General features: G+C 41.9%; 2 protein-coding genes across 2 annotated transcripts in view; one reads left to right on the forward strand and one right to left on the reverse strand.

The window, feature by feature from the left end:
• TXNDC16 (thioredoxin domain containing 16) overlaps positions 1–24,818 on the reverse strand; it is a 460,012-nt gene that overhangs the window by 133,497 nt on the left and 301,697 nt on the right. The gene's annotated exons all lie outside the window — the stretch shown is intronic.
• On the forward strand, positions 14,440–23,654 carry PTGDR (prostaglandin D2 receptor). The gene is made up of 2 exons (XM_002824742.3): positions 14,440–15,333; positions 21,415–23,654. Exons 1-2 carry the CDS (start codon positions 14,488–14,490, stop codon positions 21,646–21,648), a joined length of 1,080 nt encoding a protein of 359 aa, XP_002824788.3. The 5' UTR covers positions 14,440–14,487; the 3' UTR covers positions 21,649–23,654.

Raw genomic sequence — 24,818 nt, forward strand, 5'->3', positions numbered from 1 at the left:
AGCAGGCGCTTTCAGGAGGAACTTATTCTCTGCTCCCTGGTTTTCTCTTGCTCTCCCATGTTAGCAAGGTCTCATGCTTCTTCATTTCCTAAGGACCCAAAGAGTCTGGTGATGTTTCCCACAGCTGATGTTGCTCTTCCCTCAAGGGTCAAGGATTGCTTAAGCCAAACAATCCCAGCCATAAACACTCATGGTTCCTTACTCAAGGTTCTCCTACTGTTGTCTTCAAGCTCTCATTTGGACCATAGAGAAGGGAGCCCAGTTACAACTTGGTTTTGAAAATGATGAACTATCATTGTCATTATTGTTGTTGTTGTTTCCATTTTACAATGAACTCATTTTAAACCACAGATCCATTATTTCATGGCCCAATCTTTTTCATTGTGGACCCCAAAGTACACATTTAACAAGAATTCTTCACTGAGCTTTCATTATTACATTTACCACTGAGAGATGTGGTGAAGTTGGTACACACAAACATAAGATCTGCAAAATACATCTACTCATAATATGAGTATGGGATTAACTATTGCCTTAATGGTTCTATTGGATTCTGTGGGTCTACATCACTACAATGTGCCATGTGGTAAAACAATTCTCCCACTGCTTTTTTTTGTTGGAACAAGGGTCAAACATTTATTCTTATACTGTGCCATGACATCATAGGACCTTGGCACCAATGTGATTGTGAAGAGAAGCCCATGGGAACAGTAGTAGGTCACATCGACTACATGAGCCAGAAGAGATTTATGTATATGTTTAAAATTATTTAAATGAATAACATTAAAACTTCTTATGGAACTTGTTCATCTTTGGGGATATGGGGGTCCAAGTTTGAGAAACTTGCAGTAAAGATTGCCCCTAAATGGTCTCTAGCCATGAGTCTCAGAGCCTACACTCAAAAGCCTTCCTAGTTTTAGAGTAGTTTGCATTCTTTAGAAGAAACAAATATTTTTTATATACCCATGTGAAATGCTACCAGATCCAGTTCTGTTTTTAGATGTTTGCAGTTGACTTTATGGGATTTTTTTTATCAGCATTTTTCCTGGAGAAAAAAAATTGAATTGATATGCTAACTCATAACTTTCTTTTCTCATTATCTTGCAAATATTAACTACCTATCTCCTACGCAAATTTTTAAGTACAAGTCTTTCACAAAGGCTCTAGAATTCAATTTTTTAAAGAGTTGTAATTCTTTTCCTTTTTTTGTTTTTTTTTCCTCCCATTCCCCCATCTCCTCACTGCTGACTGATGTTTCAAACCTTGGGAAACCTCATTTGGAAAGACAAAAGAGCAGGAGGGAGCCTTCACTTACTTGTGGTTTGCAAAGAATACTTTGCTTTTAATCTCATTGTAAATGCACATAAATAGATTCCTAATTTTTCTTAGTTTCACTGTACCTACTACATGGTTTGTATGTACTTCTATCCAGTGAGAAGCAGCTTAATTTTTTTCAAATCTGTAATAACTTTAGTTCATTTACATTTAATGGTATTCATGATATCTTTGTATATATATCTACCATCTTACTATTTTTATTGATCCCACTTGTTTTGTGTTTTTCCTTCTTTTGAATTTACTAAATATGTTACTGCATTTTCTACTTTATTACTATGTATTCTTTTACTATTACTTAGCAGTTACTCCACAGATTACAACATGCATTCTTTATTACTACATTGCATATATTAATATTTTAATCACCTCCTAGACAATGCTAAAACCTTAAAACATCTTAACTCCATTCACTACCTATCCCCACCCAGAGCCTTTTGTGTTACTGTTGTTATGCATTTTAGTTTAACATATTTTTAAACTACACGAGACATGATTACTATCATTGTGTAGAGTGTACATTCATTTGGATTTATTCACTTTTACTCTTTCTTTCCTGCATCTCTGTTTTTCTGTCTGGGATCATTTTCATTATGCCTGAGGAATTCCTGCTAGTATTCCTCTCAGTGTGAATCTTCTGGTACAGAATTATTTTAGCTTTTATTTGCTGGAAAATGTTCTTGTGTTTTCTTTTACTGGAAGAACATTTTCACTAGGTATAGAACTCCAGGCTGGGCGCGGTGGCTCACGCCTGTAATCCCACCACTTTGGGAGGCCAAGGCAGGTGGATCACCTGAGGTCAGGAGTTCGAGGCCAGCCCAGCCAACATGGTGAAACCCCGTCTCCACTAAAAATACAAAAATTAGCCTGGCATGGTGGCACATGCTTGTAATCCCAGCTACTCAGGAGACTGAGGCAGGAGAATTGCTTGAATCCGGGAGGCAGAGGTTGCAGTGAACCGAGATTGCACCATTGCACTCCAGCCTGGGCAGAAAGATCGAAACTCTGCCTCAAAAAAAAAAAAAAAAAGAACTCCAGGTTGGCACCCGGGGGTATTTCTCAAACCCCTGTCCTCACTCCTAGGATTTCAAAAACTTGCATTCGCTGGCAAATTTCTTTCCAGCAGACATCAACACACTACTGCTCAGGCAGCTCTGCTGTCTATTTCCCCGCTATGGTGTCAGAAATACAGGTGCAAGACCCAGGAAGACTTTGCTTCAGGTTCTCTTACTTTCCCCTGGCTGCATCCCAAAGGCTTTTCCCAGGCTTTCATATACTTCACCTCCCTTTTCTCTTCACTACTTTCCCATTAATCTTCAGTACTGGTGACTTGCAACCCACATATACATTATTCAACAGTTTCTAATTGTTGGAAAGGTTTTGAGAAGTAAATGGGTATGTACTTAATTTTTGTGAAAAGAAATTCAAGGTTGAAGAAGGGCTTGCTATATTTCAGACTAGATAACTGCATGAGTATTAAGTAATCTGACTTTCCATCTGATTACTAACTTGATTAGTCAGGGGAAGAAATGCTAGCTAGCTGCTAAAACAAACAAACCATTTATCTCAGAAGCCTAGCCCAGTAGAATTTTACTTTGTACTCTTAGAGAGTTCATCTGGGTTTCCAGCCGGCAGCCTTCCATGTGGAAATCAGGAATGCTGCCTTCTTTAATCCCTGTACCTCTGAGGCCTCCTCTGCATTTAGCCAGCAGGAAAAAGAAGAGAGTAATTGGAGGCTTATGCAAGGCTGCTTTTCACAGGCTGAGCGTCTAAGCGGTGCACATCAGTCTCACCCACATGCACGGGCCAGGACTCAGTCCATGGCCACACTCAACTTTCAGAGAGGCCAGGGAATGTCATCAAGCTACGTGCCCAGGAAAAGGAAGAAACTAGTCTGGCAAGGAGTTAGTCTCTACCATAGTAATTAATAAGAATTCAATTTAAAATCATTGACTTTTTCCAAATCCAGCTCAAGAAGAATTATTTAATGTACACTTAATTTGTGCTCGAAATAACTCAGATATGATAAAAATTAACATAAACACTAAAGTGTAATTTATTCCTGTTAGTGGTGCTTTTATTCTCCTAAACATTCATAAAAATAATAAAACTAATGGCTTTTAAATATTCCATGATAGACTGTAGAATTTTCACTAGTGTGGATCACTATTCCAAAATCTACTACATGTAGCATTAGGAGCAGCATAACCCCTGGTCTGTCCCAAGGGTTATTTTTCTATTCCTGCCTTGAGGTCACGAGAAGTTAAAGGAACTGTGCTAAGGGACACTCATACTCACTGCAGTTGTACTGTCAGCTGTTCTTGGCCAACTGCCATCACCACCACCATCACCACCACTCTGACACCGCCTAACGATGCCTAAGGGCCTTCCTCACATTGGCTGCCCCATTCTTCTCCTAATTCTTCATATCCCTGACATTCCTTACTTTTAAGACAAACTCATCTCTTCTTCTTTGCCATTTCTGTTCAGTGACCAACTCTCCTCTTTTTATGAAGGTAGGGACCATATGTTTCCATGTTCACAGCTCTATCTCCAGTAATATCTGGTGGATTAACAAATGAGGCTATTTGGGATCAGCCAAAAAGTAAGGTACATGATGTACCTCACTTTTGTACGTCACTTTTCACCTCAAAACATCTGTCTCTATATATACCATTTTCACATTCATAACTCCTGTCATGGAGATATGGAAACGATCTTTACTTTCTTTCTATGGCTTATCTTTTTTTTTTTTTTTTTTTTTTTGTTGAGATGGAGTTTCACTCTTGTCACTCAGGCTGGAGTGCAATGGTGCAATCTCAGCTCACTGCAACCTCCGCCTCCCAGGTTCAAGCAATTCTCCTGTCTCAGCCTCCTGAGTAGCCGGGATTACAGGCGCCTGCCACTACACCCAGCTAATTTTTTGTATTTTTAGTAGAGACAGGGTTTCACCATGTTGCCCAGGCTGGTCTCGAACTCCTGACCTCAGGTGATCTGCCCGCCTCGGCCTCCCAAAGTGCTGGAATTATAGGAGTGAGCCGCTGCGCCCAGCCTTATCTCTTTAATATCATGTCCTATCCTAACATCTTTGAGCCTTCCTCCCTCAATCATCTCCTCTTTCTCTTTATGCTCTCCTTTTCCACTGGTTTTCCTTTTCTTTCTTTTTTTTTTTTTTTTTTCATCTAAAACAAGTCTATTTGAAAAGCAAAGTACTTTCACAATATACTGTCAGTTCAGCCTTTTTGCTTCTAGAACACAAAGGACATAAAGTGCACAAGTATCTAAAAAAGTGTCTGGCTCAGAAAGCACATCAGTAGGTCTTTCATTTCACAGATTAGAAAACTGAAGCTCAGAGATTACAACTATATCCCCATAATCAAAAAGCAGTAATTTATATACAGCCAAGTCTCTCTACCAAATCACAAGACTCACCCAAGAAAAACTAAATGACACATTAATTGTTTAGTTTCTCAAACAAAAGTTGATGCACATGGTACAGCCACTTCTTTTAAAAACAGTTTGGCAGTTCTTCTGAGAGTTAAACATACACCTAACATGTGACACAACCATTTCACTCCTAGCTTAGCCAAAAGAAATGAAAGCACATGTCTTTATATTTCTGTAAAGACTTGCACAAAAATGCTCACAGTAGCTTTATTGTTAATAGGCAAAACTTATGAAGTTCAATATAGGTCAATAAAGTTGTCTTTTTAAAAGTTCGTGCACATACTTGATATTTGATAGAATTTCTTTCTCAACTGGTTTCAACCAAGTAAAAAGCTGCTCTTCACTTTTACTCAATAGAAGATGTTATAAAAACTTAACACAGCTCCTTCAGTAAATGTCTTCAGGTCATTGAAGGTCATCCCAGGTGACCCATTGGTGTTTCCTTGCAACATTCTGATAAAAACGTCAACATTACTGGAAGACATGTGGAGAGTTTCTGCCTTTGTAATCATGGAGTCTGAGAAGTCCAATATACTGACACACTGGAGAATGAGGAAAGCCACTGGTGTATTTCGATCCAAGTTCCAAGGCCTGAGAACCAGGGATAATGGGTGGGCGGGGGTGGGGAGCAACTGGAGAAAGTTCTGGAATTCAAAGGTCCAAGAACCAAGAGTTCCAATGTTGGATGTCCCATGGGAGCGCTACTGTTTTTTTCTTTGTCAGCCCTCAAAATATGAAGCTTTTGACCAATTTTTAAAAGATTGATTTTATCCCTCTGCTTCTCAAGCTTTTAATTTCTTTTACACCAAAATTACATTGCTCCCTCCAGTGACACATAACCCATGCACTCCATCTTCTGTGATCTGATAATTACCCTACTCTGTGCTCATAAAGGTCATCAGTGACTCCTTGTTGCCAGATTCAATGATCTTTTCTCAGTTCTCATTTTCCTTGATCACTCTGCAAAATCTGAACTATTGTATACTGTAGCAGAGACTGCTGGTTGACCACCAAATAACCCATTCCCCCTTTCTTCCTTATCAACACAATTCCAATTTTATTCAAGATGGTAATCTGTCCAACTGAAGGACAACATTCCCCAGCCTCTCTTGCAGTAGAGATGGTCTTATGAAATGTAAGCTGACATGCCTATATTCATTAGGTTTAATGCCCACTGCTGTAACAAATTCTAAATTCTCATCAGCATAACACAATAGTATATTTTTGCTCACCTATGTTCAAAATGTATATTCCTGGTCACCAGTAAACATTCCACATGGTCATTCTGGGGTCCAGGGTCCTTTCGTATATTTCTTCATCATTTTCTAAGACCTCAGAGTCCTCCACATCCAGCTGGCAGATGGGAAAAGGGGATGAACAGCAGCATGTGGGAGAAAAGAACTCAGCTATATGTGATACATTACTGCAAGGGAGGCAGAAAAATATAGCTTATGGGACTGCTCAAGAACAGGAAATGGATTTTGTGAGAAACCAGCTGGTCTCTGCTAGATGGCTAAGTCGTTCAACTAACGGATTCTAGCCCGGCCAGATCTGCAGGCGTGATTGGAACAGACCACAGTCACTGCTTCCTGACTGGGTGTATCCTAGGGCAGAAACCCTCACTCGATCAGTCCCTAAAGCCAAAGATCAGTGTGTCCTCTTCACTCTCCACCATAACAAGTGTATTATTCTTAACATCTTCTCTTCTTCTTATTGCTGTGTTACTCCACGAGTTAATTTTCACTTTTCCTTAATAAGAACTGTTCCCAATCACAATCACTCATGAGCTTTTACAGCTATGAAAAGTGAAGTTTGAGAAGTAAATACCAAGATAAAGGAATAAATTAATAAGTTGTCCATAAATTTGTAATTTAAAATTTCCAAAGAGAAGCAAAATTACAAAATTTGACTGATGTTGGTTATTGTCCACAATAATGTTTTTTGCCAAGTACAAAAAAGTACAGATGATGTTGATAAAATACAGAGATCACAGTTGTCTCACTGCCCAGATCAACAACTCTCATGTTAGTTTAAATCACTCTGTAGAATCTAAATCAAAGTTCTCCCCAGCATTTGCTTACCATGTTTACAGCCTTAGATGAAGTTTGTTGTCTACTCTTGATCCATTGGTTAAAAGTGTCATACCTGTAGATTATCCTTCATCCAGCTCAGATTTCTGTCTAGTAGGAAGACAGTTTATCTGTATCTAAATTCAAGCTGATCATAGAAACATTTGTACCAGGAAATTTTCTCCTCCTGTCTCTCCAGTTTTATTAACAGTAACGATAATCATTCTCAAAGTTGGAAGTGTCCAACTCTTCCAATTGTTTATTCTCAAAGCTTTCTTGCTTTTTTAAAAAAGCGTGTTTTTAAAATAATTTATCTTTCATAAAAATTTGCACCAGTTGATGTCATAGAGAAAAACAATCAATTTCAAAAGTCAATTTCAATTGTTTACTTTATGTCTTCCTCCACAGCCACATTCAGGTATATAAAATAATTTTGAGTCCTAGACTTGTATTTGCATACAATTTGTGTTTATTTAACCTGGGCTCTCTGCTTGGTGGTTGAACAGAAGAATACCTTTCCTTCTTAGATAAGATACCAAATTGTTTAAGACTCAAAAATAGTCTTTCAGGACATGGACAAATAGTAGAAGGTATTATCGTTATTCATTCATTCAGTAAACATTTATTGAGAATCTTTTGTGTGTCTAGCAGTGTGTGCTGGGACATAGGGGCACAAAGTTGAATAAGGCATCGCCCCTGCCCTTGAGAGACTCACACCCAACATGCAAACAAACACACAATGTCATACCGCCAATGCCTGGGGCATATGAGGGAATCCAAGGGACTCGGTAATGTAGGTTTGGAATGAGGGTGAGGAATTTCTGGGAAGAATCTGAAGATTGCTGAGTGATCAGAGAGATGAAATAAAAATTCAAGACTATGCTGGGAAAAAGGTAAATCAAAAACAGTGATATTGTTTGTATATTTGTGTGCACCAAACCTCATGTTGGAATGTAATCCCGGATGTTGGAGGTGGGGCCTGGTGGGAGGTGAATGGATCATGGGGGCAGATCCCTCATGAATGGTTTAGCACCATCTGCTTGGTGTTGTCCTCAAGATAGCGAATAACTTCTCATGAGGTCTGGTTGTTTAAACATGTGTGACACCCTCCCCGCCTCTCTCTCTTGCTCCCACTCTTACCCTGTGACATGCCTGCTCACCCTTCACCTTCCTCCATGAGTAAAAGCTCCTTGAGGCCTCGCCAGAAGCCAAGCAGATGTCAGCACCATGCTTCCTGTATAGCCTGCAGAACTATGAGCCAATTGAAAAAATGCTCATCATCACTGGCCATCAGAGAAATGCAAATCAAAACCACAATGAGATACCATCTCACACCAGTTAGAGTGGTGATCATTAAAAAGTCAGGAAACAACAGGTGCTGGAGAGGATGTGGAGAAATAGGAACACTTTTACACTGTTGGTGGGATGGTAAACTAGTTCAACCCTTGTGGAAGTCAGTGTGGCGATTCCTCAGGGATCTAGAACTAGAAATACCATTTGACCCAGCCATCCCATTACTGGGTATATACCCAAAGGATTATAAATCATGCTGCTATAAAGACACATGCACATGTATGTTTATTGCAGCACTATTCACAATAGCAAAGACTTGGAACCAACCCAAATGTCCAACAATGATAGACTGGATTAAGAAATTGTGGCACATATACACCATGGAATACTATGTAGCCATAAAAAATGATGAGCTCATGTCCTTTGTAGGGACATGGATGAAGCTGGAAACCATCATTCTCAGGAAACTATCACAAGGACAAAAAACCAGACACCACATGTTCTCACTCATAGGTGGGAATTGAACAATAAGAACACATGGACACAGGAAGGGGAACATCACACTCTGGGGACTGTTGTGGGGTGAGGGAAGTGGGGAGGGGTAGCATTAGGAGATATACCTAATGTTAAATGACGAGTTAATGGGTGCAGCACACCAACATGGCACATGTATACATATGTAACAAACCTGCACATTGTGCACATGTACCCTAAAACTTAAAGTATAATAATTAAAAAAAAACCTCAGTTATTTATAAATTACTCAGACTCAGGTGTTTTTTTTCTTTTTAAAAATTGTTTAATGTTGTCTGTCACTGTGAAAGTTATTTCTTTATAGCAACATAAGAACAACCTAACACAAACAGTATGAGTAAAACACAAATTAGTATTGGAATGCTGCGGCCTGGGCAGTGGCTTCACTTCCCTGGCTCACCAAAAAGCTGTTCAGGGAGGGTCCTTTAAACCTGAGGCAGGTACAGTAGGCCTTAAGGGCCCATAGCCTCTGAGTCTCAGCTGAGATGCCCAGCAGCACTGCCATCAGTACTGGACACCGTAATGCGCCACCCAGATCCCATTCAGCACTGAAAGGCTTATTCCCCGTGCTGTGGCACAGTCCTCAGCCGTCAGCCCCATCCATGTATTGCCTTGGCTGAGAGAGCTGCAGCACCCAAGGCTCTATGCCCTTCCCCAGGGCAACCTGCCCCCAGTCACTGGCCCATTCAGGGATACAAAAGCCTAGTATCCTTACCTTCAAGTGAGACAACTTTGAGGGGCCTTGTCAGCTTCTGAGTTTCCAGTCAGGTTGGTTAAGGTCTTTCACTGGAACTGTCACAACCCAATTTCTCTACTCAATCCTGTTTCTGTTCCTTCTTTTTCACAGGTGTTAATCTCAAAAGCACTTCCTAATAAGTATGCTACATATCCTATCCTCATCTCCATCTCAGAGTCTGCCTTTCTCAGGCAACCAAACCAGCCATACCTGCCAACGATTTCCCTTGGAAGCTTATGCAAGCTGCTAGAAAAGCTCAGTAATCAGTGAACCCTCACAACCTGTCATCAGGTTACAAATGGATTATACCACCATTTATTTACTCTCAGGTCATCACCCAAAGACGTTTTCAAAAAATTCATGCTGATCTTTTGAAAGCGTATTTTCTCAAATTCCTACACATACAGAGATCCTGATCCTGATTTCCACATGGACAGAAGCCAAAGATCAAAATGGAAATTCTTGCTAGGCAAAAGGTTGGGGAAGCCTGAAAAGCAGGAATAAGAATCAAACAAAAATGAAGATTTTATTAAACTACCTGCAAATAGCAAACAGATGCCAAAATATTTGGGCAGACCACCACAAGACATTGTGTGACCTCAAAAACACAGGGCACTGACACATTGTCTGTCCCTGGTGGTAGTTCTGCCTCTTGACTTCTGAGCAGATAGAGGAAGTTGCAGGGTCTCTCCTTTCTCTCTCACTCTCTGGTCTTCTCTGCAATTCTCTTTCTCCAAGGCAGAGGCTTGGGGAATCCAAAAGACCTGGATGCCATTCTAGACTCATCACATACTAGTTGTGTGAACTTAAGCAAGTTATTAACCTCTCTGAGTCTCGTTTTCCTTATCCAAGAAAAGAGAGATGAAGAAAACTTCTGCAGTGCAGTTGGCAGGAATAAAAACATTAATGAACATCACTTACGGAGCCACGCAGAGCATGCCACAGCACAGTGCTTAACATTCTCACCTGAGCTGCACACAGGAATTAACTGGGGAGCTTCAAAAAAATACTGAAGCCTGGAGGGCACCCCCAAAGAGTCTGATATCATCAGTTTGGGGTGCTGAAGCATCAGAAAGGTTTAAAGCTCTCCAGGTGATTCCAAAGTGCAGCCAAGATTGATAACTATTGTTCTATGCAGATTATTTTATTTAACCCAGATACTACCCTAAGAGTTCAGTACAATTATCCCCCTTCACCCTCCTTCCCTCCTTTCTACAGACAAGGGGATTGAGGTTTAGAAAGGTTAGAAGATTATGCAAGGGTACACAGCTAGCAAGGGGCAAAGCTGAGATTGAAGTTCACACAGTATGACTCCCAGGACCTAACACATCATGGCCACACTGCTATGCTACCACTCCAGGTCCTGAATGTGAACAAACATATAGCATGGTCTCTAGCATGCAGAACATGCTCCAAATTTGAGAGCTAAGTTTGTTTATCATTTGTTAGCATCCCTCTTCTCCATTCCTTGCTCTTCACAATCCCCAGCCCAAACTATCACTTGGAGTTCAGTAGAAGTGAGCAATGGATAAGATTTAGAAGCATAGTTAGAATGGATCCAGAAAAAAAAAAAACGTTCCTTTTTCCTTCTTTTCCCCTTCCTAAATCCCCACCATAAACATACATTTGTTGTATTAGTCTGTTCTCATGCTGCTAATAAAGACATACCTGAGACTGGGTAATTTATAAAGGAAAGAGGTCTAATTGACTCACAGTTCCACATGGCTGGGGAGGCCTCACCATAATGGCAGAAGGCGGATGAGGAGCAGTCACGTCTTACATGGCAGCAGGCAAGAGAGAACTTGTGTAGGGGAACTCTCCTTTATAAAACCATCAGATGTTGTGAGACTTATTCACTATCACAGAACAGCACAGGAAAGACCTGCCCCCATGATTCAATTGCATTTCATCGGTTCCCTCCCATGACCACATGGGAATTATCAGAGCTACAATTCAAGATGAGATTTGCGTGGGGACAGAACCAAACCATATCACTTATTTTACATTTAAAGTCTTTTAAAATAATTATTACAGATACAATATTGAATATATCAGAAACCAAAGAGATATTTTTCTGCCATCCCTTCTCAAGTGTAAGTGAATGTTTTCATTTGCCTATGTCAGCTTCTGAGCCTTGTCCATGAGTATCTATGATTTTTATGTTTATATTGCCATAATATAATTATATATTTAAAATAGTCATCCACATGATGTCATGTATTTTCAGAAGATTTGTCCTATAACCCAATTAAGCAGCCTGGTACAGCTCTGTAGATAATGGAGGTAATCTTACCATTAACTTAGCCTAAGATATTTTCATTAAAGGTTTCCCTTTTAAGGAAAAAATGTACTTAGCCTGGTTACTCTGAAAGCTGATATAAAAATGTATAAGCCTGCAGAGGTCACACAACATGATGTTTGCCTTTCCTTATCTGCTGTATGCCCCTCAGTGCCCACATGCTTCATTCCCCTCACCCCCATGCTTGGCAGAGTAGGAGCTCAAAAAATATTTGACGCATGAACAAATGATACTTTTCTTGGTTGTACGGTGAAATTACAAAACAGGATTTCTCAGGAACTGGGAAAGAAGACTCCAAAGTTAGGCCTGAGAACAGGGTAGGGTGGACACCAGCAAACCAAGCAGGAAAGGCAACCGGAAACCCCATCGTAATGGCCAGCTACAGTGCCTGAGAGGAAACGTGTGGTTTCCTGAATTGCACTTGTTCAAAACCTTCAACCTTAAAGCATGACATATGTAAACCTTATCAAGGACCCATAGCTGGCCCAACAGTCACACTTTGGGGTTGTTTTCTTTAAAAGTTATTTGTAATATTAGGGTTCCTAGGATAAATACGGAGTTGTAAGCCACCGTAGCATGAAAATAAAGCTGCAAAGAATTGAAGTAGGTATGCTTCAGAAGAACAACCCATGCAATATTCTTAGAGGAAGGATTCTTAAGCTAGTGTCCATTGGGTCTCCTCTGGGTACCATAGAGAGACTTCAGGAAATGGTGAACAGCCTGAGATTGATGTAAAGTGTGTATGTGTGTGTCTGTGTGTGTGTGCCTGTGTGTATGTGTCTGTCTGTCTGTCTATGGAGGAGACCACAGCTTTCCTCAAATTCTCATGTCTTTTGGTTATGGGGCCTGCTCTTCCTTTCACTTCATTAAGTCAAGTGGGGCTCTTCTAAACCCATTCTTATGTGCTAGGGGCTAGAGATGGGAATGAGAGAGAGTAGGTAGAAGACGAGGGAACTAACTCTATACAAGGCCTTCTATTGAGTCAATATAAGTGAAAGGCTTAGAGAGTGTCCAACCTGCATCAGGACCAATAAATATTAGCTCTTATTATTATTATCACACTATGCCAAAGCACTTCATGTTTTCTCAACCTCACAACAACCCCACAAGTTCAGCATAAGTCCCATATTCCATTAGGTTGAACAACTAACCCACGGTCACACAGCCAGTGGTGGAATTCAGAACTATCTAATTCCAAGCTTAGATTCTTCTTTTCCACCCTGTGGCCCAAATTACTGGCCAGACTTTCAGTCTGGAGGCAGCCTCTCTGTCTGCCCTTCAGGCTTTCACATCTAAATCCCAAGGGTCTTGCTCTTTCCCTGAGTCTGTCCATCAGAACAGGCATGAGGCCTAAAAATGAGCCCCTTCAAGCCAAGGCATAATCTACCCACTTACATAACAAAACCTTAGTCATCCCACTGAGATTCCACACTCAAAGCCAATTTCTCTCACAGGGCATCGAATGCTAGTTAAAGATATAAAATCACGCTTATCACAATTAACTCCCTTGCCTTTATGATGCAGCCAAGTCAAAGCCCAAACAGGAATAAATTTTTTCTAGTAGCCACAAATCAGAGGAGTGAGAAAGCTCTATGCCAAATCTACCATTTTGTGATTTCAAAATCCATGCTAAAAACTGCAGTTAAACATCAGCTACCAAAACACCCTTCTATCAAATAAGAATCATGGTGATTGCATGCATTGAGCACTTTCTATGTGCTTGCTCTTTACGTGTTATTTCTATGCCTCAGAAGAGCCAAGCAGGCCAGATAGATGTTACTGCTTGAGAGGCTAAGCAAGTCCCATAGGGTCACACACACAGTGAGGAACAGAACCTGGACTCAAACCCAGGCCTATCTGATGACAGCAACAGTGCTGCTAACCATGCCCTTCCCACCAGCTCTCTACAGTCAATGTGATTCATGGTACCCAGGCTCAACACTGGCTCTTGGCTTTCCCACAAACCACTTCCCTGAAATCTGGACAGCCTCTTTGGAGGAGGAGCCATGGGAACAGGACAGATGAACTCCAAAATAGAAGATCGGGTGAGAGGTCCGGCTCTGCTACTTCTGTAGCTCTGTCACCACGGGCAGATCACTGAACTTTCCAAGGCCTCAGTTTCCTCGCCTATGCAACGGAGATGACCGTGAATGCCCCAAATTGCGCTGATCTAGTAGAGAAGAGGAGCTAAGGCTTAGCGGCTTTCCAAACGTGAGTTATCTTTACCCTTCCTTAACTAGCTAATTCAAGACAACTAGGTAGAAGCCCTTCCTCAGCCTCCCCTCTTCGCTCATCTTTCGAGTTCTTGGCCACCCCAGTTCAACCACCAGCACCACTGCCCTCCTCCCAGGTGGCTGCTGCTTAATTTCCCCTCCATTTTAGTTAGTATTTCTCTTGCCTCGCTAGAAGGACTGGTGTTGGGTGCTTGGAATTCTTGCTATTTTCCTCCTGCCCTTCCTCGGCACCAGAGTCTGTCTCTACTGAGAACGCAGCGCGTCAGGGCCGAGCTCTTCACTGGCCTACTCCGCGCTCCTCAATGCCAGCGCCAGGCGTTCACCCTGCAGAGCGTCCCGCCTCTTAAAGAGGGGTGTGACCCGCGAGTTTAGATAGGAGGTTCCTGCCGTGGGGAACACCCCGCCGCCCTCGGAGCTTTTTCTGTGGCGCAGCTTCTCCGCCCCAGCCGCGCGCGGAGCTGCCGGGGGCTCCTTAGCACCCGGGCGCCGGGGCCCTCGCCCTTCCACAGCCTTCACTCCAGCCCTCTGCTCCCGCACGCTATGAAGTCGCCCTTCTACCGCTGCCAGAACACCACCTCTGTGGAAAAAGGCAACTCGGCCGTGATGGGCTGGGTGCTCTTCACCACCGGCCTCCTGGGCAACCTGCTGGCCCTGGGGCTGCTGGCGCGCTCGGGGCTGGGGTGGTGCTCGCGGCGTCCACTGCGCCCGCTGCCCTCGGTCTTCTACGTGCTGGTGTGTGGCCTGACGGTCACCGACTTGCTGGGCAAGTGCCTCCTAAGCCCAGTGGTGCTGGCTGCCTACGCTCAGAACCGGAGTCTGCGGGTGCTTGCGCCCGCATTGGACAACTCCTTGTGCCAAGCCTTCGCCTTCTTCATGTCTTTCTTTGGGCTCTCCTCGACACTGCAACTCCTGGCCATGGCACTGGAGTGCTGGCTCTCCCTAGGGCACCCCTTCTTCTACCAGCGGCACATCACCCTGCGCCTGGGCGCACTGGTGGCCCCGGTGGTGAGCGCCTTCTCCCTGGCTTTCTGCGCGCTACCTTTCATGGGCTTCGGGAAGTTCGTGCAGTACTGCCCCGGCACCTGGTGCTTTATCCAGATGGTCCACGAGGAGGGCTCGCTGTCGGTGCTGGGGTACTCTGTGCTCTATTCCAGCCTCATGGCGCTGCTGGTCCTCGCCACCGTGCTGTGCAACCTCGGCGCCATGCGCAACCTCTATGCGATGCACCGGCGGCTGCAGCGGCACCCGCGCTCCTGCACCAGGGACCTTGCCGAGCCGCGCGCGGACGGGAGGGAAGCGTCCCCTCAGCCCCTGGAGGAGCTGGATCACCTCCTGCTGCTGGCGCTGATGACCGTGCTCTTCACTATGTGTTCTCTGCCCGTAATTGTGAGTCCCGGGGCCCCGGGGCAGCAGGGCACTGGGACTGTCCGGCCGCGGATGCGGAGCGGGAAGGGTGGAGCGGAGCGGGATGGACGCGGCGCCCGGCGAGCTGCGCCCTGGGCCAGGAAGGTTTGCTGCTGAGTTCCCCAAATTGGATTCCTTCCACAGCCCCGAGATATAACTCAGTTTGCGGAGCAAAATGAGGGAAAGATCGAGAAAGGAAGGGAAAGACTGAGCCCGGCGGTGTCTCCCTAGCCCAGCAAAACCCTCTCCATGTGGCAGAACTCCCTCCTCTCTGCTTCCTTCTGGGGAGATCTCGAGGTCATTTTTGCGCCTTAGGAGGAGCAGAACTTAGTTCCTCCTTGGCAACAGGAGTCCTCTACTTCCCGACGGCTGGGTGATGTTTTATTTTGTTAGACCTGCTCATGACTTCAGTGGTATCAGAAATGGGCGAATGGCGTCTAGGACGATCTTCTCCCCGTGTTGGCATAGAAAGGGAAAAAGAGGTTTAATCCAGCCAGAGTGATTTGCAGATGCATAGTTTTAATTTTGAAAAACGCGTGCGTAAACTTTGAGACGCCACGGCTGCTGTTTCTGGTGCTGCATCCTCCAGGGATTGTGGCGATGGAGGCCGAGGCTCTTTGTATGTTTTAGCTGCTGGTGTCGTTTTGACAACCTGGCTTGACGGGTTTTGAGTGTACCTTGGCAAGTGAGGTGACATGAAAGCCATTATCTCCGGTTTCAATTTAATAATGAGGATGGCGATGGAAATGAAATTATCTCCTCGTTTTGAAGGCATTTGTTCCTGGAGTCCCCGCCAAGACACCTGGGAGTAGGTGAGGCTTGAGGAAACATTTTCAGTGCTGCTCCTCTCCTTTCTCCCACCCCCAAGGTACCTGTTCAACAAAAACAATACTTACAGAAATTCCATTGCCAATCCCATGTTCTCGAAATCCTGAGACTTCTGTGAATAGGAAAGTTGTTAAATTTCTCCTCAGAGTGTAGCAATTTTGGATATTACTTTCAATGGTGAATGAAAGGGAAATACAAAGCGATTTTCCTTTAAATGAAGGCCTTACTGCTTGCGGAAAAAGAAGTCTGGGGCATCAGCATGCAGGGATGGGAACAGTATGCCCCCCAAATAAATAAACAAATACATAAATCTATATCTATCTAAATGTAGATATAGGCACAGATGACATATAGCAGTGGTTTTCAGAAGCACCAGCTCAGAAACACCAGCAAGGCTTCTAGAAAACAAGATGGCTGGACCCCATTCCCCAGAGTTTCTAATTCACACATTTTTAAAGAATTTTCATTCTTAACAAGTTCCCAGGTGATATGCAAGCTCAGATTCAGGGTTCACATTTGTAGAATTGCACTCTAAAACAGGAGTTGGCAAACCACGGCTCACAGGCGAAATCTTTCCTGGCCACTGTTTTATATCTCCCTGGAGTTAAGAATAATCCTTACAAATGAATCTCTGCAATCAATTTGATGAGGCCCAAGAGTTTTGAGCTTCAATTGAGCCAAATACGATTTCAAGAAAAATACTGTTCCAAGAAAACATTTTATTCTTCTCCTTAGTAGATACATATTACAAAAAAATTGTACTCAGCCGGGCGCGGTGGCTCACGCCTGTAATCGCAGCACTTTGGGAGGCCAAGGCGGGCAGATCATGAGGTCAAGAGATCGAGACCATCCTGGCCAAAATGGTGAAACCCCGTCTCTAAAAATACAAAAATTAGCTGGGCGTGGTGGCATGCACTTGTAGTCCCAGCTTCTCAGGAGGCTGAGGCAGGAGAATCGCTTGAACCTGGGAGGCAGAGGTTGCAGTGAGCCAAGACTGTGTCACTGCACTCCAGCCTGGGCAACAGAGCAAGACTCCATCTAAAAAAAAAAAAATTGTACTCAATTATTGATACATTTTGAATTCCATCAAAAAATTGTGGAAATGTGTTTTCTCCCATGTTATATTAGTACCTATCAAATATTTATGATTTTGTCTCTTGGCCATAAAACCTAAAATAGTTACCATCTGGTCCTTTATAAAATCTTTTAGGAGCTCCTATTGTAAAGTTGGGGCCTCACTTATCTATGCTGTGACAAAGCAGACAGTAGCCAAATGCATGGAAATTTTGACCTGAGTTGGAATGTTTTAGTCAGACCAGTGCAGAAAGCAGCATCACACAGTGGAAAGAACATTGTATTTTGGACATGTCTCTAAGGAGACTTGGATAACTCAGGTATTCTGAGGACTGAAGGAAATAATGGAGTTGAAAAAGATTTTCTGAAAAACTAGCAAAGTTCCAAGTCTATTTAATGTTGACAGCATTCTTCACAAGAACCACCATTTTCTAGAGAGGATAAGGGCTTTAGCATCAGACACGGGTTTGAATCAGGCTTCATCACTTACTAGCTATGGTAGCAGCTAATTTACCCTTTCTGACCTCAGTTTCCTCACCTGTAAAATGATTATAACCATACTTGTTTTGTAAGATAGTTATGAAGATTTGAAATTACATACATAATATATACATTCATCACCTAGCCCAGTGTCTTGCCTCAATAATTAGCATCATTATTATTACTCTATATAATTTCCATGTATTATTGTTGCCTGCTGGACATGAAAAAAAATCAAGAACTATTATCTTCTCAGGAGATAGTGCTATATGCTAAGGCAGTGGCTCTGAAACTTTTTTTGGTCTAAGGACCACTTTATACTCTTAAAATTATTAATGACCCAGACAGCTTTTGTTTATGTGGATTAAATCATCAGTATTTCTCGTATTAGAAAATAAAACTAAGAAATTCTAAAAATATGATTGCAAAACAAGATAAAATATACCTCTTGTGTTTTCCATATGTACAAGGAAAACGTGGGGATTTCACAATGATTTGATGACAGTAAGGTTACAGAGATTATAGCAAGTAAAGTGGAAAAATCCTGTTAAGAGCACAAAAGTACTGAAAACAGTCTGAAAATTCACGTGTGTACCCTCAACCTACTACCTTAAAAGGTCTAGAAAACACAAGGATACACAACCACATATTCTATTATTTGTGAAAGTGATGTCATCATTTGTTATCTAGCCTCCGTAAAATTCACTGTACACTTGTGAGAGAATGAAGGGGAAAAAGGCAAATCACATGTTTGTAATGACAGTAGCTTTGACCTACTGGACACATTGAATAGGTATTGGAGATTTTACACTCTTCTAAGTAATGGACCTAGCAATTGTATCTTTATCTGAAGGGGGAGACATGGGTGACTTAAATAAGCTATATGGTTAAGTTGACTTAAAAAGAAAACATTTTACATGAGTGTTTTTTCTATTTGCCCCTTTCTCCTCAAAGTGGAGTGTGGCAAAATATAGTTCCAACTATTTGAGAATGCTTGATTAGTTGGGATCTAGACAACTGAATGATACTAGCATAATTAAAACAAATTATTTTATTTTCTATGCAGCGTTTATCCATGTCAAATCCATTAGGTTATTTTGACATTCAAGTCACTGGATTTGTATTAGAAATGTATTGTTCATTGGGGCTGGTGGCTCACACTTGTAATCCTAGCATTTTGGGAGGCCAAATCAGGAGGATTGTTTGAGCCCAGGAGTTTGAGACCAGCCTGGGCAACACAGTGAGACCCTGCCTCTACAAAAAAAATTAAAATAATTAGCCAGGCGTGGTGACACGTGCCTGTAGTCCCAGCTACTTGGCTGAGGTGGGAGAATTGCTTGGGCCCAGAAGGTCAAGGCTGCATTGAGCCTTGATTGTGCCACTGCACTCCAGCCTGGGTGACAAAGTGAAACTCTGTCTTAAAAAAAAAAAAAAAAATACACGGGCATTTTTTAAAAGTGCTCAATATCCAGAAAGAATTGGTGTGAGAAGAACGCCCTCTGATGGACTTGGGAGGCGTTGAAATAATGTTGTTGCCAGCTCCTGGACATCCCTGCCAGGCAGCCCTCTCTGGCTTCTGATGCCCTCTTCTATCCAGTCCACACAGTATAACACAACAGACCTTGCCCTCTGCTCTATCCCTTCAAATCTACCTCAGACCCTTTCCCTGGGCCCATCCCTTGCCTGTTGTCCCTTACAGGCCTCCAACAGCCTCCTTTGAAAGGAGCATTGCACCTATTCTTTCTGCTCCCCAAAATGGCATACACAGGAGAGCTCTCTCATCTCTGACTTCATGGATTCTGACAAGTGATTAAATAGCTTGTACTTATCTTTACCTGGCTTACAGACCTCTCTCTCATAACACCTAATATATACATGCACACCCTCTCTCATCCATCCCTGCTCCCCCACCAACCTCCAGGACATTGCGGTTTTCTAAGATAAAAATAATTTGGGTGAAAATATTTTTTTTGTTTGTTTTTTGAGACAGTGTTTCACTCTTGTCACCCAGGCTGGAGTGCAATGTCACAATCTAGGCTCACTACAATCTCAGCCTCCCGGGTTCAAGCAATTCTCCTGCCTCAGCCTCCCGAGTAGCTGGGATTACAGGCACCCACCACCACGCCCAGCTGATTTTTGTATTTTTAGTAGAGACGGTGTTTCACCATGTTGGCCAGGCTGGTCTCGAACTCCTGACCTCAAATGATCCACCCACCTCGGCCTCCCAGAGTGCTGGGATTACAGGCGTGAGCCACCGTGCCCAGCCTGAAAATATGTTATATGCCTTAGAGAATGCCTCTGAAGCTCATGCCATATTCTGTACACTTACACTTTCTTCCTATTGTATCAAACTGGAAATTTGAAAATTCAGTCTAGTTAAGTGTTCAGCATTAAAGTGAATTTTAAAAATCATACTCCAACAAATTTTTCATCAAGATTAATCGAATACAATATTTATGTTATGGAGAAGTTGTTAAGATTCCCTCCGCCCCCGCCCGACTTCAGATGGGCAAGGGCATCCAGATTAAACATCTGAGTCCAATGTAAGGTGTCTTCCTAAGTGCACTAGGTTGGAGTGGCTGAGCCTGCTGAAATGCTCTATAGAGAAGAAAGTAGAACAGTAAGGAAATTATTATGGGAAAAATGCATCTTCTCCAGGAGATGCTCTCTGATTGCCTCGAATGGGTACAGTCTCTTATCCATATCCCTTCTTACTAATGTTGAGTTTGCACGCTTCCTGTTCCATTAGAGTCCATTTATCCTAATATGTGTTTAGAATTGTAGGCATAGAGAATGTAATGGAAAAAAGAAAAAAGTGGCCAGCCTTAGGCAGAGTGGAAAGCAATGGTTGTGCTGGTCTAGAGATCAGTGTTGGCTGAATGGGAGGAAAAGCTGTTGTTTGAGGCATTTTACAGGGCTCCAAGGAGGCTACAGAGACCTCAGGGAAGATGAAGACAAGAGGAGTTGGTTGGACCTGGGTAAGGCAGCCTTATATTTTTGTGCATGTTTTTGCCTTCTAGATTGAAAAAAAAAAAAAAACGATGTCAACCATGAAAACGTAACAATTTGTGCTAAAAATAAGTACAGCAATTTACATGAGTTGAACAGTATTTTTTTCCAAGTCATCCCAGGTCTTTTCATTATCATATTTCCTGTCTCTTCACATTGATTAAAAGCTTCCATTCTATTGGTGTCTCCATCATGTGACATTTCACAGGTGTGACTTATTTCTGAGAGAATGAATAGGAGAGGCTAGGAAGCAGGGAGAAGAAAGAAAGGAGAACTGAAGAAAGTAAGTGCAAGGACACTAGCTAGAAAGAGATTCTGTATTTATGAAAGCATGCTGACCCTGTTTCTAAAAGATTCAGCAGATCTTCGTGGCCTGGCAGGGACCTAGAAACTTGAGCCCAGCAGGTAGAATAGCCTTCAGGAACTTAATCAGACTGGGTCTCAGACAAGTACTCAGCTTCCGCCCCACCTCCCAGGTCTGGCCACACCCCACCTTCCCAGCTCCCCACTTGTACCCATCAGCTGCTGTGGCCTTAGCTACTTGTAAATGTACCAAAAATGGGTGTTCCAAGCTAAGATGTCATGTTCTTACAGTAACTTAGGTGAAGTAAGTGAATCCATTGCTGTCATTAACCTTTCCACATCATAATGGAATGTTTTTCTTCAAAACAGTATCGCGCTTACTATGGAGCATTTAAGGATGTCAAGGAGAAAAACAGGACCTCTGAAGAAGCAGAAGACCTCCAAGCCTTGCGATTTCTATCTGTGATTTCAATTGTGGACCCTTGGATTTTTATCATTTTCAGAGCTCCAGTATTTCGGATATTTTTTCACAAGATTTTCATTAGACCTCTTACGTACAGGAACTGGTGCAGCAATTCCACTAACGTGGAATCCAGTCTGTGACAGTGTTTTTCACTCTGTGGTAAGCTGAGGAATATGTCACATTTTCAGTCAAAGAACCATGATTAAAAAAAAAAAACAACTTACAATTTAAATCCTTAAAAGTTACCTCCCATAACAAAAGCATGTATATGTATTTTCAAAAGTATTTGATATCTTAACAATGTGTTACCATTCTATAGTCATGAACCCCTTCAGTGCATTTTCATTTTTTTATTAACAGCAACTAAAATTTTACATATTGTAACCAATGTTAAAAGTCTTAAAAAGCAATGGTATTAATTGTCCCTACATTTGTGCTTGGTGGCCCTATTTTTTTTTAGAGAGGCCTTGAGACATATAGGTCTTTTACAATATAGTAGAAACACCACTGTTTACGATTATGTGATGGGCATTCATAAAAAGCATAATTTCTTACCCTATTCATTTTTTGGTGAAACCTGATTCATTGATTTTATATCATCATTGCCAATGTTTAGTTCATTTCTTTGCCAATTGATCTAAGCATAGCCTGAATTATGATGTTCCTCAGAGAAGTGAGGTGGGAAATATGACCAGGTCAGGCGGTTGGAGGGGCCTCCCCAGCCACCATTGGGGAGTACTTGCTGCCTCATGTGGTGACCTGAAGCTGTAACTAGACACAGAGCAAGATATGACTATAGCCCACAACCCAAAGAAGCAAAAATTCATTTTTATCTTTTGAAGTCCAGTTTCTTTTGTATTGAGTCAAGGGTGTCAGTAGGAATCAAAAGTTGGGGGTGGGTTGCAAAATGTTCTTTCAGTTTTTAGAACCTCCATTTTATAAAAGAGTTATCCTATCAATGGATTCTTTGGTGGAAGGATTTATGCTTCTTTGAAAACCAGTGTGCGACTTACTGTAGAGCCATGTTTACTGTTTGACTGTGTGGCACAGTGGGGCATTTGGCACAGCAAAAAGCCCACCCAGGACTTAGCCTCAGTTGACGATAGTAACAATGGCCTTAACATCTACCTTAACTGCTAGCTATTACAGCCGTATTCTGCTGTCTGTGGAGACAGTAAGATCTTAGGTTCCAAGATTTTACTTCAAATTACACCTTCAAAACTGGAGCAGGATATAGCTGAAAAGGAGCACAGCTGAGCACTTTAATAGTAATTTAAAAGTTTTCAAGGGTCAGCAATATGATGACTGAAAGGGAAAAGTGGAGGAAACGCAGCTGCAACTGAAGTGGAGACTCTAAACCCAGCTTGCAGGTAAGAGCTTTCACCTTTGGTAAAAGAACAGCTGGGGAGGTTAGAGGGGTTTCAGCATCTCTGGAGTTCCTTTTTATCCGACAATCTCAGGACTCCAAGGTGCAAAGCCTGCTACATTTGCATGGTCTCAAGACCTCCAGCCAGAAGTCCCTTCCAAATATAAGAGTACTCATGTTTATTTATTTCCAACTTAGCAGCAACCTCATTTGTTTCACTTATGTTTTTTCCAGTATCTGAGATAATATAAAGCTGGGTAATTTTTTATGTAATTTTTTGGTATAGCAAAACTGTGAAAAAGCCAAATTAGGAATACAAGAGGTATGATTTGACAGTATAACATGATGAAAAAAATACAGTTGTTTTTGAAATTTAACTTTTGTTTGTATCTTCAATGTGTAAGTACATGTGTGTTTTATTGTCAGAGGAAGAACATGTTTTTTGTATTCTTTTTTGGAGAGGTGTGTTATGATAATTGTCCAGTTAATTTGAAAAGGCCCCAGATGAATCAATAAATATAATTTTATAATATTTTGCAGAGGAAATTACTTTTCTTTAAATGAAAGAAAAGGGCTTGGTTTTCTTTTTAGCAGACAGTTGCCAGCAATATTTCACTGTCTAGCAGTTTCATAGGGTGAATTTTTATATACTGTCCAATTAACACTTACATTACTCTAAACAAGCTTTCATAGACTTACCTAAGGACTTAGTGCTCCTTTTTGTTTTATACAAAATGTAGATATACCATCTGGATGAAGTCCATGTTGAGTTAAAACCAACTCTTCAGTAATCTTTATAGATTTATTCATTAATTCATTAAATAATTGACAGAGACCTTGTGCCCAGCAGTTGATTAGGCGCTGAAGAAAAGAATAAAAATGGTTCATGAGTTGCTTATTGTCCACTGGGGGAGAGAGGAGTGTAAACAGTTAGGATACAGCATAGAAATTCTCCATAGTATTGCGAGTACGCATTTACTATTAGAAGAGGAGGCCCAAACTAGGGACCACATGTAGAGTTGTCAGGAGAACTTCACAGGAAGAAGATGCATTGAAAGTCAAGTATTGAAAACGAGTAGGAATTTTGACTCTGATTGAAAACTGAAAAGAACACAAAGAGAAAGTTTACATAAGAGAAAATACATATGGTTAATAAATGTAGAAAAATATTCAGCCTAATCAAGGAAATGCAAAAATAAAATCAAATTGTATATCAACAACAAACAACAACAACAAAAAACCTATGACTCTCAATAACAGAGGTTATTCAGAGAAGAACATTCATGTTCCCCTGACGAGTTCGTAAATGTGTATATCCTTTCTTGATAGCAACCCAACAGTGTATCAAGAACCTAAAGCGTTCTTTTCTGTTGTTCCAGTAATTCCACTCTAGCACTCTCTTGCAGAGAATAATCAGTAGTCATGGACAAGCAGCAGCAGCAACACCTGAAACTTACTACGAATGCAAATTCTCCAGCTCCACGTCAGACCTGTTGAATCAGAATCTCTTGGGTGGGGCCAGCAATCTGGGCTTTAACATGCCCTCCAGGTGATTCGCATGCATGCTAATATTTGAGAACCACTGCTCTACACAAAACAAAACAAAAAGAAAAGAAAAATACCAAAAAAAGACAAGGAAATATGTGATAGACTATGTTTCTCTGACCTCTGATTCTCAGATCCTTTCAGTTGCAGATAATCCCTCACACCTGAACTTCCACAGTGTTTTTATCTGTAATGTTCTCAGCAAAGTTACAGCTTTGTAAACTAGTTCAACCATTGTGGAAGTCAGTGTGGCGATTCCTCAGGGATCTAGAACTAGAAATACCATTTGACCCAGCCATCCCATTACTGGGTATATACCCAAAGGACTATAAATCATGCTGCTATAAAGACACATGCACACGTATGTTTATAGTGGTACTATTCACAATAGCAAAGACT

This window comes from Pongo abelii, chromosome 15 (genome assembly GCF_028885655.2).
Source record: "Pongo abelii isolate AG06213 chromosome 15, NHGRI_mPonAbe1-v2.0_pri, whole genome shotgun sequence".
NCBI lineage: Eukaryota > Metazoa > Chordata > Mammalia > Primates > Hominidae > Pongo > Pongo abelii.